Source organism: Chrysemys picta, chromosome 16, assembly GCF_011386835.1.
Source record: "Chrysemys picta bellii isolate R12L10 chromosome 16, ASM1138683v2, whole genome shotgun sequence".
Taxonomy (NCBI): domain Eukaryota; kingdom Metazoa; phylum Chordata; order Testudines; family Emydidae; genus Chrysemys; species Chrysemys picta.
The window spans coordinates 2,704,962-2,724,841 of record NC_088806.1 but is presented as its reverse complement, the minus strand read 5'-3'; the positions used below and the strand labels follow the sequence as shown (position 1 = coordinate 2,724,841).

The 19,880-nt window shown below is 63.4% G+C and overlaps 2 protein-coding genes across 2 annotated transcripts in view; one reads left to right on the top strand and one right to left on the bottom strand.

Annotated features, from left to right (window-relative positions):
• Positions 1-3,850, bottom strand: part of GRK1 (G protein-coupled receptor kinase 1) — a 15,008-nt gene extending 11,158 nt beyond the window's left edge. Inside the window, exon 1 of the mRNA XM_065570405.1 lies at positions 3,836-3,850. Coding sequence (XP_065426477.1) covers positions 3,836-3,850 — 15 coding nt within the window. The remainder of the gene's footprint in view (positions 1-3,835) is intronic.
• Positions 3,851-11,651: 7,801 nt separating this feature from the next.
• Positions 11,652-19,856, top strand: ATP1B2 (ATPase Na+/K+ transporting subunit beta 2). Its single transcript, XM_065569251.1, is given in 6 exon segments — positions 11,652-11,952; positions 17,907-18,016; positions 18,385-18,432; positions 18,434-18,518; positions 19,246-19,451; positions 19,545-19,856. Coding segments are annotated over 6 exon segments (678 nt in total). The 5' UTR covers positions 11,652-11,840; the 3' UTR covers positions 19,662-19,856.
• Positions 19,857-19,880: the final 24 nt, after the last annotated feature.

Sequence of the window (19,880 nt, the reverse complement as noted above, 5' to 3'; positions counted from 1 at the left end):
TCCCCCTCCCCCACAGAGAGACCTGCCCCACCCCCTCCTGCGCCTGCCCCACAGCCTCCCCCTCCCCCACAGAGAGACCTGCCCACCCCCTGACAGCCACCTCCCCTCCTGTGCCTGCCCCACAGCCTCCCCCTCCCCCACAGAGACCTGCCCACCCCCTCACAGCCACCCCCTCCTGCGCCTGCCCCACAGCCTTCCCCTCCCCCCACAGAGACCTGCCCACCCCCTCACAGCTACCCCCTCCTGCGCCTGCCCCACAGCCTTCCCCTCCCTCCCACAGACACCTCCCCCACCCCCTCACAGCCACCTCCCCTCCTGCGCCCGCCCCACAGCCTCTCCCTTCCCCCCACAGACCTGCCCACCCCCGCACAGCCACCCCCTCCTGCGCCTGCCCCACAGCCCTCCCCTCCCTCCCACAGACACCTCCCCCACCCCCTCACAGCCACCCCCTCCTGCGCCCGCCCCACAGCCTCTCCCTTCCCCCCACAGACACCTCCCCCACCCCCGCACAGCCACCCCCTCCTGCGCCTGCCCCACAGCCTCCCACTCCGCCAAATGTCCCCAACCCCTCCTCCTCCCCCCACCGACCCTGACCCCCCCACTTCCTCTCAACTAGCTCTCTCTTCCCTCACCCTACACCCCCATCACCCCCACCACCCCTCCTTCCCCCATAGCCACTTCCCCTCCCCGCTACCCCTCGACCTGACCCCCCCCAGACCCTCATCCCATCCCTACCCCCCATTACCCCCTCCCCCTCCTGGTTGCCCCCCCATGGTCCTATTCACCCCTTCACTCCTCCTGCAACTTTCCAGCCACCCCCTCCCTGCCCCCCAACTGACCCTCCTCCCCTGACCCTCTCCTAAAGGAGCACCCCACTGTGGAGTGTGGGGGGCAGACAGTGACACACAGACCTCCGCTCAGCTTCCCACCCCAGGTTCCCCCCTCCCCACAGGACTTACGGGGCAGGATCAGCCGAAGCGGGGGGGGGCTCCGTCCGGGGTGGGATTCTGACTGCCCCCCCAGGGGTTCACTCCACGCTGGCCGGCCGGGCCCAAGTGCCGGGCACCTCGGGCATCGTTTCCCGCCCCCCCAGCCCTGCCGCCCGCGCCCAGCTCTGGGAATTAGCGCAGGGGCCAGGCAATCCGCCCAGGGCACCATGAGCGCCCCAGATTAGCTCCGGGGGGCCCCGGGGGCTGTCAAAGGCCATTAGCCAAATCCCTTCTGGCTGGCTTTGGGGAATCAAAGGGCATTGGCTGGCCCTGCAGCACCCTCCCTGCCTGCCACAGGGAGAGAACCCAGGAGTCCTGTCTCCCAACCTCCCTCGTCTAACCCACCAGCCCCCATTCCCCTCCCAGAGGCAGGGAGAGAACCCAGGAGTCCTGGCTCCAAGCCCCCCCTGCTGTAACCACCAGCCCCCACTGCCCTCCCAGAGCCAGGGAGAGAACCCAGGAGTCCTGGTTCCCAGCCCCTGTTCTAACCATTTGACCCCTCTCCCTTTGCCCATGAGTGTCCGGGAATGGGGCAGAGCTGACTGCTGGCATGACAGGAGAGGGCAGATTTGGGGGTCCCCCTGTCACAGAGTGTGGGGGGACACAAAGCCCTGCACTCTCAGCCAGCCAGTAAAGCAGAAGATTTATTTAGACGACAGGAATACAGTCCAAGACAGGTCTTGCAGGCACAGACAACAGGACCCCCCTCAGTTAGGTCCATCTTGGGGTCCCAGAGGCACCACAGCCCTATTGGGAGGTCAGAGCCCCGTCTGGGCTCCCTCCATTACCAGCCAACTCCTGACCCCCCCCCCCGGCTCCTCCCCCAGCCTCCCCCGGCTCCTCCCCCAGCCTTGGTGCAGGGTCCTGGGCAGAGATGTCACCTGGCCCCAGCCCCCTCCTGGGTTCTCATGTTACATGCTCAGGTATCTTTCCTGGGCCAGTCTCCCATCCCCCAATGCAGACCATCCTACCCACACTCCCCTGCCACCTTCCCAGCCAACACTCTCCACTCAGCATTCACAGGCCATGTTAAGAACAGTCCCAGCTCGTCACCCCGCCCCCCTGCTCTGATGGGGGGTGGGAGTTGTCACCTCCCCCCCCAGCCCCTGCAGCGTAGGCTGGGCGCAGTTCCGCCCTCCGCCACTAGGGGGCGCTTGTTCTCTACCCGCCGCACAATGCACCTGCCAAGCCAAGGCCGCCCCCGCTGGTGGGGAGGGGGCACAGGCCGGGGAGGGGGGCGGCAGCAGCTGCCCTAGGGCTGCCGGGACTGAACCAGTTCCAAGAGCAACCAACCAGCGCTAAGAAAAGCAGCTGGTTACCTGGGAGCCCACAGGGCTCGTCACAGCCTCCTCCCTCCCTGCTGTCCCCATGGAACCCAGGAGTCCTGGCTCCCACCCCAGCCCCCACTCCCCTCCCAGAGCCGGGAGAGAACCCAGGAGTCCTGGCTCCCAGCCCCCCTGCTCTAACCCACCAGCCCCCACTCCCCTCCCAGAGCCAGGGAGAGAACCCAGGAGTCCTGGCTCCCAGCCCCCCCCGTGCTCTAACCCACCAGCCCCCACTCCCCTCCCAGAGCCGGGGAGAGAACCCAGGAGTCCTGGCTCCCAGCCCCCCCCGTGCTCTAACCCACCAGCCCCCACTCCCCTTCCAGAGCCAGGGAGAGAACCCAGGAGTCCTGGCTCCCAGCCCCCCTGCTCCAACCCACCAGCCCCCACTGCCCTTCCAGAGCCAGGGAGAGAACCCAGGAGTCCTGGCTCCCAGCCCCCCGACTCTAGCCCAGTGGACCCCACTCCACTCCCACGACTTTGTAAAAAAACCATCACCTAGACTCTCAGGCCCTGAACCGACAAATATTTAATCGTTGTCGTATCTGTAGGCAACACAACGGCCCCAGTGCAGTGACTCCAGATTCATAACAGGGTGAGTGAGGGGGAACCGGCCCCAGTGGAGTGACTCCGGAGTGACTCCCGCTTGGCACTGGGGTTAGCGAGGGGGAACCGGTCCCAGTGGAGTGACTCTGGAGTGACTCCCGCTTGGCACTGGGGTTAGCGAGGGGGAACCGGCCCCAGTGGAGTGACTCTGGAGTGACTCCCGCTTGGCACTGGGGTTAGCGAGGGGGAACCGGTCCCAGTGGAGTGACTCTGGAGTGACCCCCGCTTGGCACTGGGGTTAGTGAGGGGGAACCAGCTCCAGTGGAGTGACTCCTGGTTTACACTGGGGAGTATCAGGTGCGGTCCCAGGCTGGGGCACACTCTGTTTGTCTTTTCCCAGCCCTGTGGGACGGCCCTTCAGCGCCAGGCCTTGGGGCCGGGCCTCCCGCAATCCGGATCTGGCTTGAGGAATCCAGAGCGCGCTGGGCCCAGAGGAGGCAACTCCAGCCCCAGCCTGCCTGTGACCTGGGGGGCAGGGCGAGGGGCTGGGATCCGGCTGCTTTTATCCCTCTCCTCTGGCCTCTGCTCCGGCACCGGGGGCCCAGCCAAGCCGGCCCTGTCCGGTGCGAGACCCTCCCCCTGCAGCCCCCACTCCCCTCCCGGAGCCGGGGAGAGAACCCAGGAGTCCTGGCTCCCAGCCCCCCCTGCTCTAACCCACCAGCCCACTCCCCTCCCGGAGCCGGGGAGAGAACCCAGGAGTCCTGGCTCCCAGCCCCCCTGCTCTGACCCGCCAGTCCCCATTCCCCTCCCGGAGCCGGGGAGAGAACCCAGGAGTCCTGGCTCCCAGCCCCGCCCTGCTCTGACCCACCAGTCCCCACTCCCCTCCCGGAGCCGGCTGACCCATGGCAGCCAGGGAGCCAGACTGGACTTTACCCCCCTTAATCCGGAGGCCGCCCGGCCCGTCCCTTGGACACACACCTGGAGTTGCGACATTGGGCCGTTTATGGTGGTTTTGTTGTTCAGGGTTTTCTTGGTGTGTGTGTGGGGGGGTCCCCTGGGGCTGTGTGGGGCGCTGGCCTGTGTGACCACAGCCCCCCATCATCGGGGTGTCCCCACCGCCTAACAGTGACCCCCAAATTTCTCCAGGATGCTGAACTTCTTCTGCCATATCCACACACCCCTGGACAATCCCCCCAATTCATCCTGTCCCCCCAAAGTCACCCAGCCCCCCCAAACCCCTCCATCCTATCCCTCCGAACCTGCCCCCAAACTCACCCCCTGTCCTCGCATACCTCCCCCCAAGCCTTCCCCCCACAGCCAACCCCCTTAGTCCCCCGAGCCTTCCCCCCAAACTCACCCGGCCCCCCGAGCCCTCCCCCAACCTATCCCTCCGAACCTGACCCCAAACTCATCCCTGACCCCCCAAAACTCACCCCAAGCCTTCCCCCACAGCCAACCCCCTCAATCTCCTGAGCCTTCCCCCTCAAACTCACCCGGTCCCCCGAACCCTCCCCCAACCGTTCCCTCCGAACCTGCCCCCAAACTCACCCTCTGTTCCCCCAAACCTCCCCCCGAGCCTTCCCCCCACAGCCAACCCCCTCAGTTCCCCAAGCCTTCCCCCCCAAACTCCCCCGTTCCCCCAAACCTCCCCAAAACTCACCCCAACTCTCCCCCCACAGCCAACCCCCTCAGTTCCCCAAGCCTTCCCCCCAAACTCCTCCATTCCCCCAAACCTCCCCAAAACTCACCCCAACTCTCCCCCCACAGCCAACCCCCTCAGTTCCCCAAGCCTTCCCCCCCAAACTCCTCCATTCCCGCAAACCTCCCCAAAACTCACCCCAACTCTCCCCCCACGGCCAACCCCCTCAGTCCCCTGAGTCTTCCCCCCCAACTCAGCCGGCCCCCCGAGCCCTCCCCCAACCTATTCCTCCGAACCTGCCCCCAAACTCACCCCCTGACCCCCTAAACCTCTCCAAAACTCCCCCCAACTCTCCCCCCACAACCAACCCCCTCAGTCCCCCAAGCCTTCCCCCCAAAATTGTCCCAAACCCCCCCCGAACCCTCCCCCCCACAATTCACACTCAATCCCCCAAACCTTCCCTGCCAGGTCACCCCGACCCCTGTAAACCTGGTCCCAAAACTTGCTTCTGAGCTGTCCCGAGTCTCCCCCGGATCTGCAGGGCTGCCCGGGGGGGGGGGGGGGCAAGTGGGGCAATTTGCCCCAGGCCCCGGGTCCCACAGGGGCCCCCACAAGAATATTGTATTCTATAGAATTGCAACTTTATTTTAAGGAAGGGGCCCCTGAAATTGCTTTGTCCCAGGCCCCCTGATTCCTCTGGGCAGCCCTGCTGAGCTTACCCCCCACCCATGATCCGCCCCCCCAATCTTGCTCCCAGACTGACCCTTCACCCCTTAAAATTTGGCCCCACCAAGAAGTCACGTGACTTCCCTCCCAGCCCTCCAACTTCAGGCCCTGACACCGTCCAGTGCCTCTCTCCCCAAACTCCAGCGGAACCCCCCAAACCTGCTCCCCAAACTCCTGCCAGCCCTTCTGGCCTTTCCACCCAAACCCTGAATCAACCCCAACCCTGCACCCCAAATATTCCGCTGAACCCCTCAAAATTTGACACACAGCCCTCAACACCACCCGCCTTCCTGACCCTTCCCCCCATCTGAATCTTGCCCCCTTTAACCTCCCGAAACCCAGAGCGAACCCCCGGTCCCTGAATCCCAAAACTCCAGTTGCACCCCCCTGCTCCCCCAGGTCCTTGCCAGCTCCGTGCCTGGCCCATGTGCCGGGAATCTAGGCCAGACTTGTTCATCCTGGTGGAATGCGCCTGATCCAGGCGTGCCCGTCTTCCCCCAGAAACTAGATATTTCCAGCCGGCTGAAACACCCTGGTGGGGGTGGGGGTGTCGCTTGCTGGTATCGCTGGGTTGCAGGGCTGGTGCCCGGCCCTTCCCGGGTAGCTGGCCGTGGGGCGGGTACGCGTGGAAAAGATGAGTCGCCTTCAGGCAGCCTCTCATTAGCCCAGTTTCGCAGATGGGGAAACTGAGGCACGGGGAAAGCTTAGGCAGCTGAGTCAGGGCGGAGCCGGGATTAGAACCCAGGAGTCCGGGCTCCTAGGCCTGCCTGCTCTACCCACTAGCCCCCACTCCCCTCCCAGAGCTGGGAGAGAACCCAGGAGTCCTGGCTCCCAGCCCCCCCTGTTCTAACCCACCAGCCCCCACTCTCCTTCCAGAGCTGGGAGAGAACCCAGGAGTCCTGGCTCCCAGCCCCCCTTGCTCTAACCCACCAGCCCCCACTGCCCTCCGAGACCCGTGGAGAGAACTCAGGAGTCCTGGCTCCCAGCCCCCCCTGCTCTAACCCACCAGCCCCCACTCCCCTCCGAGACCCGGGGAGAGAACCCAGGAGTCCTGGCTCCCAGCCCCCCCTGTTCTAACCCACCAGCCCCCACTCTCCTTCCAGAGCCAGGGAGAGAACCCAGGAGTCCTGGCTCCCAACCCACACCATTAGATCATCACCTAGCTCAGCGTAGGATGGGCTGACCCAATTCCCTGTGTCCCCAGGAGTGACCCCATGGGTCAGCAGCTCCCAAAGCCACTTAGAGGGCGGGTGAGTTTCCTCCCCACACAACCGGGTCAAATGCCGAGTGGCTGATTCCCCCGTGACTCAGACCAGCCTGGCTCCCAACCCCCCTGCTCTAACCACTACACCCCACTCCCCTCTCAGAGCCGGGGAGAGAACCCAGGAGTCCTGGCTCCCAGCCCCCCCCCCCGCTCTAACCCACTAGCCCCCACTGCCCTCCGAGACCCGTGGAGAGAACCCAGGAGTCCTGGCTCCCTCCCCCCACAACCACTAGCCCCTTCAGCTGTGTTTTATGATGTAACCTGGATTCCTGGGTTCTATCTCCTCCTCCCCCATATTATGGACATCCACCATCTATCTCCTCTCTCCAGATGCCTGGGTCCTTTCTCTCCCTGGCACCCCCACCTCCAGATCTGGGGCTCTGCGCCCCACTCTGGGTACTTCGCCTGTCTCCTCTTCCTCCACCCCCTCCACACACAGATTTAGGTTCTAGCCTCTCTTCTCCACCTCCCCGGACACCTGGATTTGTTTCCCTCCTCCCCGCCCCTCTCCCGGACACCGGGGTTCTATGCCCCATCCCCCTGCAGAGATAGGGGGTGCCTGGGGAAGGATTCACCCTGCAAAGTTTGGGGGGCTGGCAAACGGGCCTTCCTGACCCCTTCCCTGGTATGGCAGGGAGCATGGGTGTGAAAGCCATGGTGCTCAAATCCCCCTCGATCCCGTGCCGGGGTGGGGGGATCACAGCGGGAGCCAGGACAGTGGGGTCTGGTGTGTTAGAGCAGGGGGGGGCTGGGAGCCAGGACTCCTGGGTTCTCTCCCTGGCTCTGGGAGGGGAGCGGGGGCTGGTGGGTTAGAGCAGGGGGGCTGGGAGCCAGGACTCCTGGGTTCTCTCCCGACCCCTGGGGGGGAGTGGGAGCTAGTGGTTAGAACAGGGGGCGCTGGGAGCCAGGACTCCTGGGTTCTCTCCCCAGCTCTGGGAGGGGAGTAGGGGCTGGTGGGTTACAGGGGGGGCTGGGAGTAGGGTGACCAGATGTCCTGATTTTATAGGGACAGTCCCGATTTTTGGGTCTTTTTCTTATAAAGGCTCCTATTATCCCCCACCCCCGTCCCGATTTTTCACACTTGCTGTCTGGTCACCCTAGCTGGGAGCCAGGACTCCTGGGTTCACTCCCCGACTCTAGGAAGGGACACTGTCTCTGGTTATACTCAGCTGTGGTGCGTGGGAAGGGCTGGGGGGCTGGGGGGGAAGATGAGGGTGCGTTCGCCCCAGGGCTCAGCTGGGCCCGTGGCCACACCACAGCAGGCTGGACCAGTTCAACCAGTTTGGGACCAGGAAGGGGGTGCTCTGCTGAGCAGTTCCTGGATTCTTCAGCTGGGTTTGCCCGGCTTTGTCCCGTGGGGGGGGCTAACACCCCATAGATTCCCTCTGCCCCAGGCCCCCCACTTCCATACCACCTTAGCTCCCATCCCTTTCCATACACAATGGCTGAGAGCCAGGACTCCTGGGTTCTCTCCCCGGCTCTGGGAGGGGAGTGGGGGTGTCAGAGCTCACTCCCTCCATGACCTCAATGATGAACCTTTGCCCCAATTTCACCTTTTCTCCGGCCACACCTCCTATCTGACAAGGCCACACCCCTTCCCTAGGCCACGCCCAGACACCTCAAGGCCCCGCCCTCTGAGCAGAAGGATCTCCATGTTCTCTGGTGACCCCCCCCCCCCAGGTCCCAGGGGTGTCCTCACCCCAAATGAGAGATGGGGGGGGCAAGCGATGGGGGGGCCCAGGCGCATAGCTGGAGGGGTCCCCTGGGAAGGTACCAGCTATACTATGGGGTGATGAACACCCCCCGGGGTGAAATCGAAGGGGAGGCTCTGGATGGAGGCCAGGGAAACTGTTCCGCTCCGTGGGTCGCGTCCTTCAGGGTTGAATGGGCCCCCTGTGTCCCGGCCCCGGCCCCGGATCTTATCGCCCGGCTCTGTCCGCACCTGCTCATTAGCCGGCAGCTGGCCACGGGCCGGGCCTCAAGGACAGAGCCGGGGTGAGCCCGGAGCCAGGGCAGGGGGGGCTCGGACCGCGCTGGGGAACGGGGGGGGGTCCTGGTACCAGGGCCATGGGGCGCTGACCCCACAGACTGTGCTGTTCGGCACGGCCAATCGGTTCATCCACCGAGCCCCACACGCAGCCCCCCATCTGCCCAATCCCCCCACCATCTGTCTGTCCATGGACCCAGCCCCACACACAGCCCCCATCTGCCCAGCCCCCCCACCATCTGTCTGTCCATGGACCCAGCCCCACCCAGAGCCCCTCACCCACCCAAACCCCCCTTGATCCGCCCGTCCATCCACCCAGCCCCACACACAGCCCCCCCATCCACCCAGCCCCCTCCATCCGCCCGTCCATCCACCCAGCCCCACACACAGCCCCCATCTGCCCAGCCCCCCCATGCGTCTGTCCATCCACCCAGCCTCACACACAGTCCCCCATCCACCCACCACCCCCTCCATCCGCCCGTCCATCCACCCAGCCCCACACGCAGCCCCCCATCCGCCCGTCCATCCACCCAGGCCCAAAACCAACCTCCCATCCACCCCATCCGTCTGTCCATACACGCAGCCCCACACGCAGCCCCCCATCCACCCAGCCCCCTCCATCCGCCCATCCATCCACCCATCGGCCCAGCCCCTTCCATCCACACACAATCCATCCACCAGCCCCACACCCAGCCCCCCATCCACCCAGCTCCCCTTCCATCCCCCTGTCCATCTGTCCAGCCCCACACGCACCCTCCACCCCCCCACCCCAGCCCACAACCCCCCATCCATCTGTTCATCCACCTGTGCCCAGATGCTGCGGTCCATCCATCCATCCCCCACCCAAACCTCCATTCATCCAGCCCCATACGTCACCCTCCAACCGTCTGTCCATCCATCCCCCCCACATCCCCCACGGGGCTGGCCCTAGACCGCATGGTGCCCTAGGTGAGGAGCATCTTCACCCCCCCCCCCGGTTAAACCTTTTAATTCCCCCATCCTATGAGATGATACATCCCCCTTGTGTCACCAGCAACCAAACCAGCCCCCGGGGCCCTGCACCCCCCAAGTCCCCACCCAGGCAGTTGCCCTCTGGCTCTGCCCACACACCCCTCCATCCGTCCCGAGTCTGCCCCCTGGACTCGCTTCTGGTTTACAGTCTCAGGTCCTATTGCTGTCTGGTAGACGGTTGTGTGACTCCCGACGTGTGTGTGTGAGAGAGAGGTGGGGGGTATTACACCCCCTGTTTCTTCCCTCCGATGCCCTTCTCCGTGCCCTCCCCCCCCGGATTAGAGGACCTGCCACTGGCTCGCTGATGTCCTGGCACGCGGTACATGTAACGCGCACACGGCCCCGGATGTGGTCGCTCCAGGTGACACACCCCAGCTCAGCACGGTGAGTGACCCCAGAGCCAGAGCAGCAGGTCTCAGCGGCGGGACGGAGAGCAGGATGTGACGCCGTATAGTTACCCACCCACCCGTCCATCCCCTGGCAGACCCCTTCGTCCACCCACCCGTCCATCAATCCATCCATCCTTTCAACCATCCACCCATTCATACCTTCATCCATCAATCCAGCCATCCCTTCATCCAACCATCCACCCACCCACCCACCCATCTGTCCCCAGGCAGAGCCCTTCGTCCACCCATCCACCCACCCACCCATCCACCCACCCATCCATCAATCTATCCATCCCTTCATCCATCCACCCATTCATACCTTCATCCATCAATGCCTTCATCCCTTCATCCATCCCTCCACCCACCCATCTGTCCCCAGGCAGAACCCTTTGTCCACCCATCCACCCACCCGTCCATCCCTTCATCCACCCACCCTCCCATCCACCCACCCGTCCATCAATCCATCCATCCCTTCATCCATCCACCCATTCATACCTTCATCCATCAATCCCTTCATCCCTCCATCCATCCCTCCACCCATCCACCCACCCACCCACCTGTCCCCAGGCAGAGCCCTTCATCCACCCACCCATCCATCCCTTCAACCATCCACCCATTCATACCTTCATCAATCCATCCATCCCTTCATCCATCCACCCATCTGTCCATCAATCCACCCACCCGTCCATCAATCCATCCATCCCTTCAACCATCCACCCATTCATACCTTCATCCATCAAACCCTTCATCCCTCCATCCATCCCTCCACCCATCCACCCACCCACCCACCTGTCCCCAGGCAGAGCCCTTCATCCACCCACCCATCCATCCCTTCAACCATCCACCCATTCATACCTTCATCAATCCATCCATCCCTTCACCCACCCACCTGTCCATCAATCCACCCACCCGTCCATCAATCGATCCATCCCTTCAACCATCCACCCGTTCATACCTTCATCCATGCACCCACCCATTCATACCTTCATCAATCCATCCATCCACCCATCTGTCCATCAATCCACCCACCCGTCCATCAATCCATCCATCCCTTCAACCATCCACCCGTTCATACCTTCATCCACCCATTCATACCTTCATCAATCCATCCATCCACCCATCTGTCCATCAATCCACCCACCCGTCCATCAATCCATCCATCCCTTCAACCATCCACTCATTCATACCTTCATCCATCCACCCATCAATCCCTCCACCCACCCACCTGTCCATCAATCCACCCACCCGTCCATCAATCCATCCATCCCTTCAACCATCCACTCATTCATACTTTCATCCATCCATCCATCCACTCACCCACCCACCCACCCATCTGTCCCCAGGCAGAGCCCTTCGTCCACCCACCCACTCATCCATCCATCCCTTCGTCCATCCATCCATCCCCCCATCCAGCCACCCATCTGTCCCCAGGCAGAGCCCTTCGTCCATCCCCCCACCCATCCCCCCACACCCCTTCATCCCCCCATCCATCCACCCACCTCTTCATCCACCCACCCACCCATCCACATCCCTTCATCTATCTATCTATCTATCCCCCACCCCCACCTGTCCCTGGGGAGGGGCCCACCCCGGAGGACATTCCCCTTTCCTCGGGGGGAGGGGGGAGGGGAGACTCCCCCCCCCCGCCCCGTCTCTTTAAGCCCCTCCCCGGGCCGGCCGCAAAACCTTGAATGAGCCGCTCCGCCCCCTGAGAGGGATCATTTGCATATGCATGAGCGCCCGGTGGGGCGGGGCCTGGGGGGCGGAATAAAATCACTCCCCCCACTCCCCCCCACGCCGCCTTGCTTTGCTCATCCTTAGCTGCAGAGCCGGGCTGGAGCAGCATCTCCCGGGTGTAGCTACGTATCCAGCGCCCCCCCGCCTGCCCCGCAGCGCCTTCCTCGGTCAGGGGATCTAGGGGCCCTTCCTCCTGCCCCCCAGTTCCGCAGCAGCCCCCACACCCCATCATGGCTATCGAGAAGGAGAAGAAAACCTGCGGGCAAGTCATGGCGGAGTGGCGAGAAGGCATCTGGAATCCGCGCACCCACCAATTCATGGGGCGCACCGGCACCAGCTGGGGTACGTGGCTGGTCTGGGGGGGCTGGCTCTGGGGCAGAGCCGGGGGTTGGGGGGTGAGCCCTTGAAAAGCAGTGGAAGTGTGGGGAGGGTTGGGGGGGCGCTGATCTAGGGGGAGAATTTGGGGTGTCGCTAGCTAATGCCCGTAAAAGGAGGGGGCTGGGGGGAGGTTGTTATGGGGGAGAATTTGGGGGGTCGTTAGCAGGAGCCCTTAAAAGGAGGGGGATTGGGGGGAGGTTGATCTAGGGGGCGAAATTGGGCGGTCGTTAGCAGGAGCCCTTAACCCTCCCCAACCCCCTCTCTTTTTATCTAACTGGGGGTGTCCGGAGCAGGTTATCTGGGGGGATTCTTGGGGTTTCCTTGAGGAGCCTGAAAAGGAGGTGGATTTGGTGGGGGGGCTGTTTGGGGGGGGACAGATCTCTAGGAGGATGGGCGGCGTCATGACCCAAATTCCCATAGAAAGTGGAGTCGTTGGGTGATGTCTGGGGTGTATTTTTTTGGGGGGGGCTGTTTGCCTTAAAATGGGGGGGAGTTATTGGGATGAAGGGGGCTAGGTTCCGAGCCCGTCTAAGAATGGTGGCTGTTTGGGGGTGTTTCATTGGGGGGTAAATTATCAAGACTACAGGGGAGTCCTTGCTTGTGACCCCCCAAATGGGGTTTCTAGTGAGGGGGTGCTGTAGAGAGGGAGAGATGAAAGGGGGGATCATCAAGGGGTGTCATGGCCGGGGGGAGAGAAATCAGGTGAAGGGTTTATTGGGGAGTTGAAATGGGGGTGCAGTGTCCCCCCCCAAATCCTAAGCAACAGGGAGGAGGAAGGGGAAAGGATAGGGCTGTGGGGGGGGCTGGCAAGGGGTTATGGGGTGTCTGTGGGGTCATGCATCAATGAGGGGGCTCTATTTTCCCTTTCCCCCCCAGGAAAGAGTGGGGTAGATGCAGGACTAGCATTTCCCCTAAGGGAGCAGGAAGTGGGGTGCCTTGGAATATGGGGTGGGGGGAGCAGGGCTGATGGGGGGCAGGAGTAGGGCTGAATTGGACTGGACCAGCTCAGATCCAGGTCTGGGATTCTTGGGGTGTGGGTGTGAAGGAGCAAATGTGGGGGGCTCTGTCCCCCCCCCAAAATTCAGCTCCCTTATCTATGCAGTACTGGGGGGTGATGTGGGGCAGAGACAGGGCTCGGGGCCCAGGGCTATGTAGGGGCAGGGGCTGTGTGGGGGGTAATGCCCTCCCCGCCCTGTCTCTATCAATCCCCCGGGGGCCCCCCCAGTTTCATGGCGCTGCGGTGGACTAGCCGGCTGGGAAAGTAGGTCAGTCAGCTTTCTGTAGGAGCTGGGTGAGTCTTCGCCCGCCCCCCCCCCAGGTCTGGCAACACAGCCCCCCCATCTGTCAACACAGCCCCCCCCCACGCCGAGGGGGACTGGGAAGGGGGAGTATTTTTGTAATTAAGTAAGGGGGAAAAAAATCCAGGATCAGCCCCCCCCCCATCTGGGATCAGCCCCCCTCATCCGGCATTAGCCCCCTACCTTCAAAATTAGCCCCCCTTGTCCTACCCCCTCAGATTTCTCCCCTCTGTCCAGTCCCTCCCACCATTTAGCTCTGCCCCCCCACTTTGCAGCCCCCCCCTTTCCTCCTGCACGTACGTTCCCTCCCCTATGGCCTGACCCCCCCCCATCTTTGGTAGTGCGAAGGGATTGGAGAGGAGGAGGGAACCCAGCTATGGGGGGGGCAGGGGGAGCTGTATGGAGGGGGGAGCCCAGAACAGGGACCTCCCCCCCCACACACACACTGGCTGGATTAATTGCCCTTTACTTTGTCGGGGGGGGGGGGGGGGGCGTTGCCTGGGGATTCACCATTAATCCTGGCTTAGATTCGCTGCAGAAGGCAGCTGCCCCCCCTTCACTGCAGCAGGCGACCAGGGAGGGGGGGCTGGCGGTGACACTTGGGGGGGGGGGCTGGGTTCCCATCTCGCTCTGGCTGGGGGATAGTGTCTTGGCTTGTTGCATTGCGGAGAGGCTGGCGGCCTGGCGGAATGGACAGGGCTGGTGGAGAGCGGGGGGGGGGGGAGATCTGGGGGGGCAGCAGGGGGGGAGGGGACTTAGAGGAGAGAGGTTGGGGCTGGGGGAAGGAGTGGGGAGGGGCTGGCGGGGAGCTAGATGGGGGGTTGTTGGAGTGGGGGGGTTGAGGGGCTGGTGGAACATATGGGGGGCTGGTGAAAAAGGGGGAATGTGGGGGGGCTGGTGGAGTGGGGGGCAGGTAGAGGGGGAGTGGGGGGGCAGGTAGTGGAGTGGGGGCTGGGGGGGCTGGTGGTGGAGTGGGGGGCAGGTGGGGGCTGGAGTGGGGGGAAGGTAGATGTGGGGGCTGGGGAGGATGTCGGGGGAGGTGGTGGAGTGGAGGAGCTGGGGGCAGATGTGGTGGAGTGGGGGGGCTGGGGGGATGTGGGGGCAGGTTGAGTGGGGGGGCTGGCGGGAATTGGAGGGAAGCTGGGGCAGGTAGATGTGTAGTGGGGAGGCTGGGAGGATGGGGAGGCAGGGGGTGGAGTGGGGGGGGCTGGGGGAGGTGGGAGCATGTGGTGGAGTGGGGAGAGCTGGGAGCAGGTAGATGTGGTGGAGTGGGAGGGCTGGGGGGGAGGTGGGGGCAGGTGGTGGAGTGGGGAGAGCTGGGGGCAGGTAGGTGTGGTGGAGTGGGGGGAGATGGGGGCAGGTAGGTGTGGAGTGGGGAGAGCTGGGGGCAGGTAGGTGTGGTGGAGTGGGGGGAGATGGGGGCAGGTAGGTGTGGGGGGATGTGGGGGCAGGTGGTGGAGTGGGGGGAGCTGGGGGCAGGTAGATGTGGTGGAGTGGGGGGAGCTGGGGGCAGGTGGTGGAGTGGGGGGAGCTGGGGGCAGGTAGGTGGAGTGGAGTGGGGGGAGCTGGGGGCAGGTAGGTGGAGTGGAGTGGGGGGAGATGGGGTAGGTGTGGTGGAGTGGGGGGAGCTGGGGGCAGGTAGGTGTGGTGGAGTGGGGGGAGATGGGGGCAGGTAGGTGTGGGGGGATGTGGGGGCAGGTGGTGGAGTGGGGGGAGCTGGGGGCAGGTAGGTGTGGTGGAGTGGGGGGAGCTGGGGGCAGGTAGGTGGAGTGGAGTGGGGGGAGATGGGGTAGGTGTGGTGGAGTGGGGAGAGCTGGGGGCAGGTAGGTGTGGTGGAGTGGGGGGAGCTGGGGGCAGGTAGGTGTGGTGGAGTGGGGGGAGCTGGGGGCAGGTAGGTGTGGTGGAGTGGGGGGAGCTGGGGGCAGGTAGGTGGAGTGGAGTGGGGGGAGCTGGGGGCAGGTAGGTGGAGTGGAGTGGGGGGGAGCTGGGGGCAGGTAGGTGGAGTGGAGTGGGGGGAGCTGGGGGCAGGTAGGTGGAGTGGAGTGGGGGGAGCTGGGGGCAGGTAGGTGTGGTGGAGTGGGGGGAGCTGGGGGCAGGTAGGTGTGGTGGAGTGGGGGGATGTGGGGGCAGGTGGTGGAGTGGGGGGAGCTGGGGGTAGGTGTAGTGGAGTGGGGGGAGCTGGGGGCAGGTAGGTGTGGTGGAGTGGGGAGAGCTGGGGGCAGGTAGGTGTGGTGGAGTGGGGGGAGCTGGGGGCAGGTAGGTGGCGTGGAGTGGGGGGAGCTGGGGGCAGGTAGGTGTGGTGGAGTGGGGGGAGCTGGGGGCAGGTAGGTGTGGTGGAGTGGGGAGAGCTGGGGGGATGTGGGGGCAGGTGGTGGAGTGGGGAGATGGGAATGGAGGGGGGCTGACTGAGCTTATAGGCCTGGGAAGCGTGGGGGGGTCCTGCAGAGGGGGCTGGCAGAGGGCAAGATGTGGGGCCACATTAACCCCTCCCCTGTCCTTTCCCAGGATCACAATGGGGCCCAGAGCCTGGGGGGCGGGAGGGGGGGACACTGGTCCTTGCGTGTCGCCGGCTCTATGACCTGCCCCAGCCAGTCCTTGGGCTTCGGGGCTTTGAGCTGACCGGGGGCTTTGTTTGTGGGGCTGGGAGGAGCCCCGCTACCCCAGAAGAGCTGGCGTTAGGTGCGGGCAGGGGGGTAGCTAGGAGCGTTGCACTAATTGCAGGGGGGGTTACTCCGGATAGACACCCGGGAGTAGCCGTGAGCGGTGGGTCACTCCCTGCACCCCATAAGGCATTGGAGATCGGGGTGGAGTTGCTCTAGATTTACACTGGGTAGTAGCTGGGTGCAATGCACTGCTCTGATTTCCCCCCCTGCCCTTGCATATGGATTACTCTGGATTGACACCTGGAGCAAAGCATTGCTCTGATCCCCCTTGCATTTGGGTTACTCCAGATTTACACCTGGGAGCAACGGATCACGCTCCGATCTCCGCCGCCTTTGGAGTCTCACTGCTTACTCTGGATTTACACCTCTGAGGAGAGGGGCTACGCTTTGGTTTTCGGTCACCTTTTGGCTTGCACTAGGGTTACTACAGGTTTACACCTGTTGATCTGGCTTTACGTCCCGCCCATGCTCAGGTGCTCCAGAGGGGCTGGGAAGTTGGGTTAGGTGCATTTGCATCAAGGGGTAGCTGCAGGCAGAGGGGGCCGGTTCTGTGCAGATAGACACTTGGAGATTTACAAAGGGGTTCATCTAGATTTACACTGGGAATAACCAAGGGCAGCTCTCCCATGCCTCCAATTTCAAGATTGCAGCTGGGTTACTCGGGATTTGCACCAGGAAAGAGCAGAGGACTCAATCACCATCCCTGTTAGGTTTTCACTGGGGTTACACCAGGCTGTAGCCAGACCCTCACCGTTGGGTTTGCTCCTAGGGGAGCACAGGGGCTAATCTCCATCCCCTTTAGGTTTACACCAGGGTTACTCTGGGTTTACACCCAGGAGTAGCTCAGAGCTTCTCTGTTCTCTCACCTTTGGGTTTCCTCCTGCGCTCCTCCGGGCCTGTCTCCCGAGTGGGGAGCCAACCTGCGAGCCCCGAGGGCAAAGCGGTGTCACTGGCTAGCCATGGGACTGTGCCGGGGTTCAGGGGAGGGGAGTGTTGGGGGTCGGGGGATCCCCGTTTCCCCCAGGGCTTTTCCGGTGTCCCAATTCCCTCCCCCCAATCCATGGGGCTCTGTGCTGGAATGGCCCCGGACTGCGTTCTGCAGGGACACGTGGCCTAGATGAAATGTGGGGCTAGGCTGGGCTCTGCCGATGAGGGGGGCACTGTTTGGGGGGTGTACCGGGGGCTGGATCTGGGGCATTGGGGGGTATCTGGAGGACTTGGGGGGGGGCTTTTGGGAAAAGGGGTGGATTTGGTGGTGTGGAGAGATGTGCATGGGGGGTACCCTGGCTGCAGGTGCTAGGAGGAGGGATAAATCTGGGGGTGCGGATGGAGGAATGTTTGGGGGTACCTGGCTGGTGGTGCAGTGGAGGAGGAGGTAAATCTGGGGGTGCAGAGGAATGGATATTGGGGGTACCCTGGCTGGGGAGGAGTGGGGAGGGGGTAGATCTGGGGGTGTAGGGGAGGGATGTTTGGGGGTACCCTGGCTGGGGGGGAGTGGGAGGAGGGGTTTGGGTGGATCTGAGTGGGAAGGTTTGAGGGATCTGTCCCATTCCCCCCATTTAGTCTGGGGAGGGCCCTCCAATTGGCTGACCCCCCCCCCCAACAGCCAGAGGAGGAGGGTGCCGAGGGGAAAGCCATGTGCACCCCCATTCCTGTGTGAGCTGGGGGGGGCACAATCCAACTTCCCCCAGGAACCCCCTATTTGGGGGGGTACATGCCCAAACCCCCTCCCTCCTGTGTACAGTTTGTCCGGGGGGCGGGTGTTAGGCTGTGTGTTGGGGGGAGGGGTATCCCCGCCAATTCCCTTTTAATCTCCTGTCTAATTAGCTGGCGCCGGGAATGTGGAGGGGGGCTCCGGTGCTTGATGAAGGGGGGCTCCGAGGTGGGGCCTCCCCCATGTGGGGGCTTTGCTTGACCCCCCCCCTTTTTTTCTCCCCGCCCCCCTCCCCTCCCCCAGCCTTGATCCTGTTCTTCTACCTGGTGTTTTTCGGTTTCCTGACGGCGCTTTTCACGCTCACCATGTGGGTCATGCTGCAGACGGTTGACCCCTACATCCCCAAGTACCAGGTACCGCCTCTCCGTGCCCGGTAAGGCTTCGTGGGTTGGGGGCACCCTGGGGTGGGGGGCAGCATGTCCCGCTGCGCCTGCATTGCCCGTCGCACACCGGTTGCACGCTCATCGCACGCCTGTCGCACGCACGCCACAACGCCCAATTGCCGCCTCCGGCCGGGTTCCTTGGCCACGGCCCCCGGCTGGTGCCATCGTGGGAGGGTGGCCCCGGGGGTATCCTCTTGTGTGCCCCCCTTTTTTTTGCACGTGCGTGTGCGGGCCTTACGCACACACATGTGCGCGCACCTCTCCCGGTGGATCCCGCTCATCGCGTTGCGCCCAGCTGCATTGGCACGATATGGGGGGGCTAGAAATGCCCCCTAAAGCAGACCCCCCCAATGTTCTCCCCAGGGATGATGATCCGCCCCAAGACAGGACACCCTGGACGTGACATTTAACGTCAGCAACACAGAGAGCTGGGACCGTTATGTCAAGATGCTGAATGACTTCCTGAGCGTGAGTTGGGATGGGGCAAAGCGGGAGGTGGGGGTGGCGTTCCCCCCAATTAACCCCCATTTGGGGGGGGAAGGGGGTTGGGATGGGGATGGTGGCTTCTAGTTCTGGGCGACCGTGGGCTGGTGTGGGGGAGAAGAGGGGGTGAGACTTTTGGAGGGGCAGTTGGGAGGAGGGGCAGGTGGGGTGTGCAGGGGCAACAGATCTTGGGAGACATGGGGGTCGGAAGAGCAGATTTTTGGGGTGTGAGGGGAGAGAAGGGGGAGGGGACTTCGGGGCATGGGAACGGGGTAGATTTTCCTTTTTTTTTTTTTTTTTTAATTTTTTTTTGGAGGGGGTGTTTGGATGTGGGGCCGGGAGAGCCAGATTTGGGGGGGGGTCGTGGTGATGCGCTTAGCTCTGGGTTACCCAGGTCCCTGCCCCCTGCATTGTATCTGCCCCCCTGCAAACCGCCTCCCTCCCCCCACGGCATGCATTAGCCCGGTTGTGCCTGATGGATCGGGGGGGGGGGGGGGGGGGGCGGACCGTAGCCATGGCTGTCTGGTCAGAGGGAGGATGCAGGTGAATGGCAGACTGCTGCCCCCCTGGTGGCTGTCAGCAGAGCCGCAACCTTTCCCATTAGGACATTGTTAACCTGCGGAACTCCCCGCTGCAGGTATTTCCTCAGGGCTTTAACTCTGGTAGCTCCTCAGTGCTAACCTGCTAACTCCCCCCTCGCCCCCCCCCCCCCACAGCCTACAACGACTCCATCCAGGCAGCCACAAACGACGCGTGCCGCCCGGGCCGCTACAACGAGCAGCCGGACAACGGGGTGCTGAATTATCCCAAGCGGGCCTGCCAGTTCAACCGCACGGTGCTGGGCGCCTGCTCCGGCCTCAACGACCCCACCTACTATGGCTACGCCGACGGCCGGCCCTGCATCCTCATCAAGATGAACCGGGTAGGTGAGGCTGGCTGGGGTTCGCGCCCCCCCCAAATTTTGGGGGTTCTCCCCCACACACTTTTGTGACACCCTCCTCCTTCCTCCTTCCAGGTCATCAACTTCTTTGCAGGGGCCAACCAGACCATGAACGTCACCTGTGCCGCGAAGGTGAGCCCTCACCCCCCCCCCGCTGCCCCCCCTTCCATCAACCCCTTTTCTCTTCATTAATTTGCCTTCCTTGTCTCTCTCCGGCTCTTCCCGCCCACAGCGGCCTGTTTCCAAACTCCAGGCGGTAAGGGCCGTGTCCGGGCAGTGGGGGACCCCCCCCCCTCGGGTGGGGGTGTCCCCCCAAATATATACAACCCCCACCCCGGCTTGTAGCACTCCCGTCTGCATCCCGTAGGACCTTGCGGAGCTGCTGGTTGATTGACTAGGTCCCCATGATTT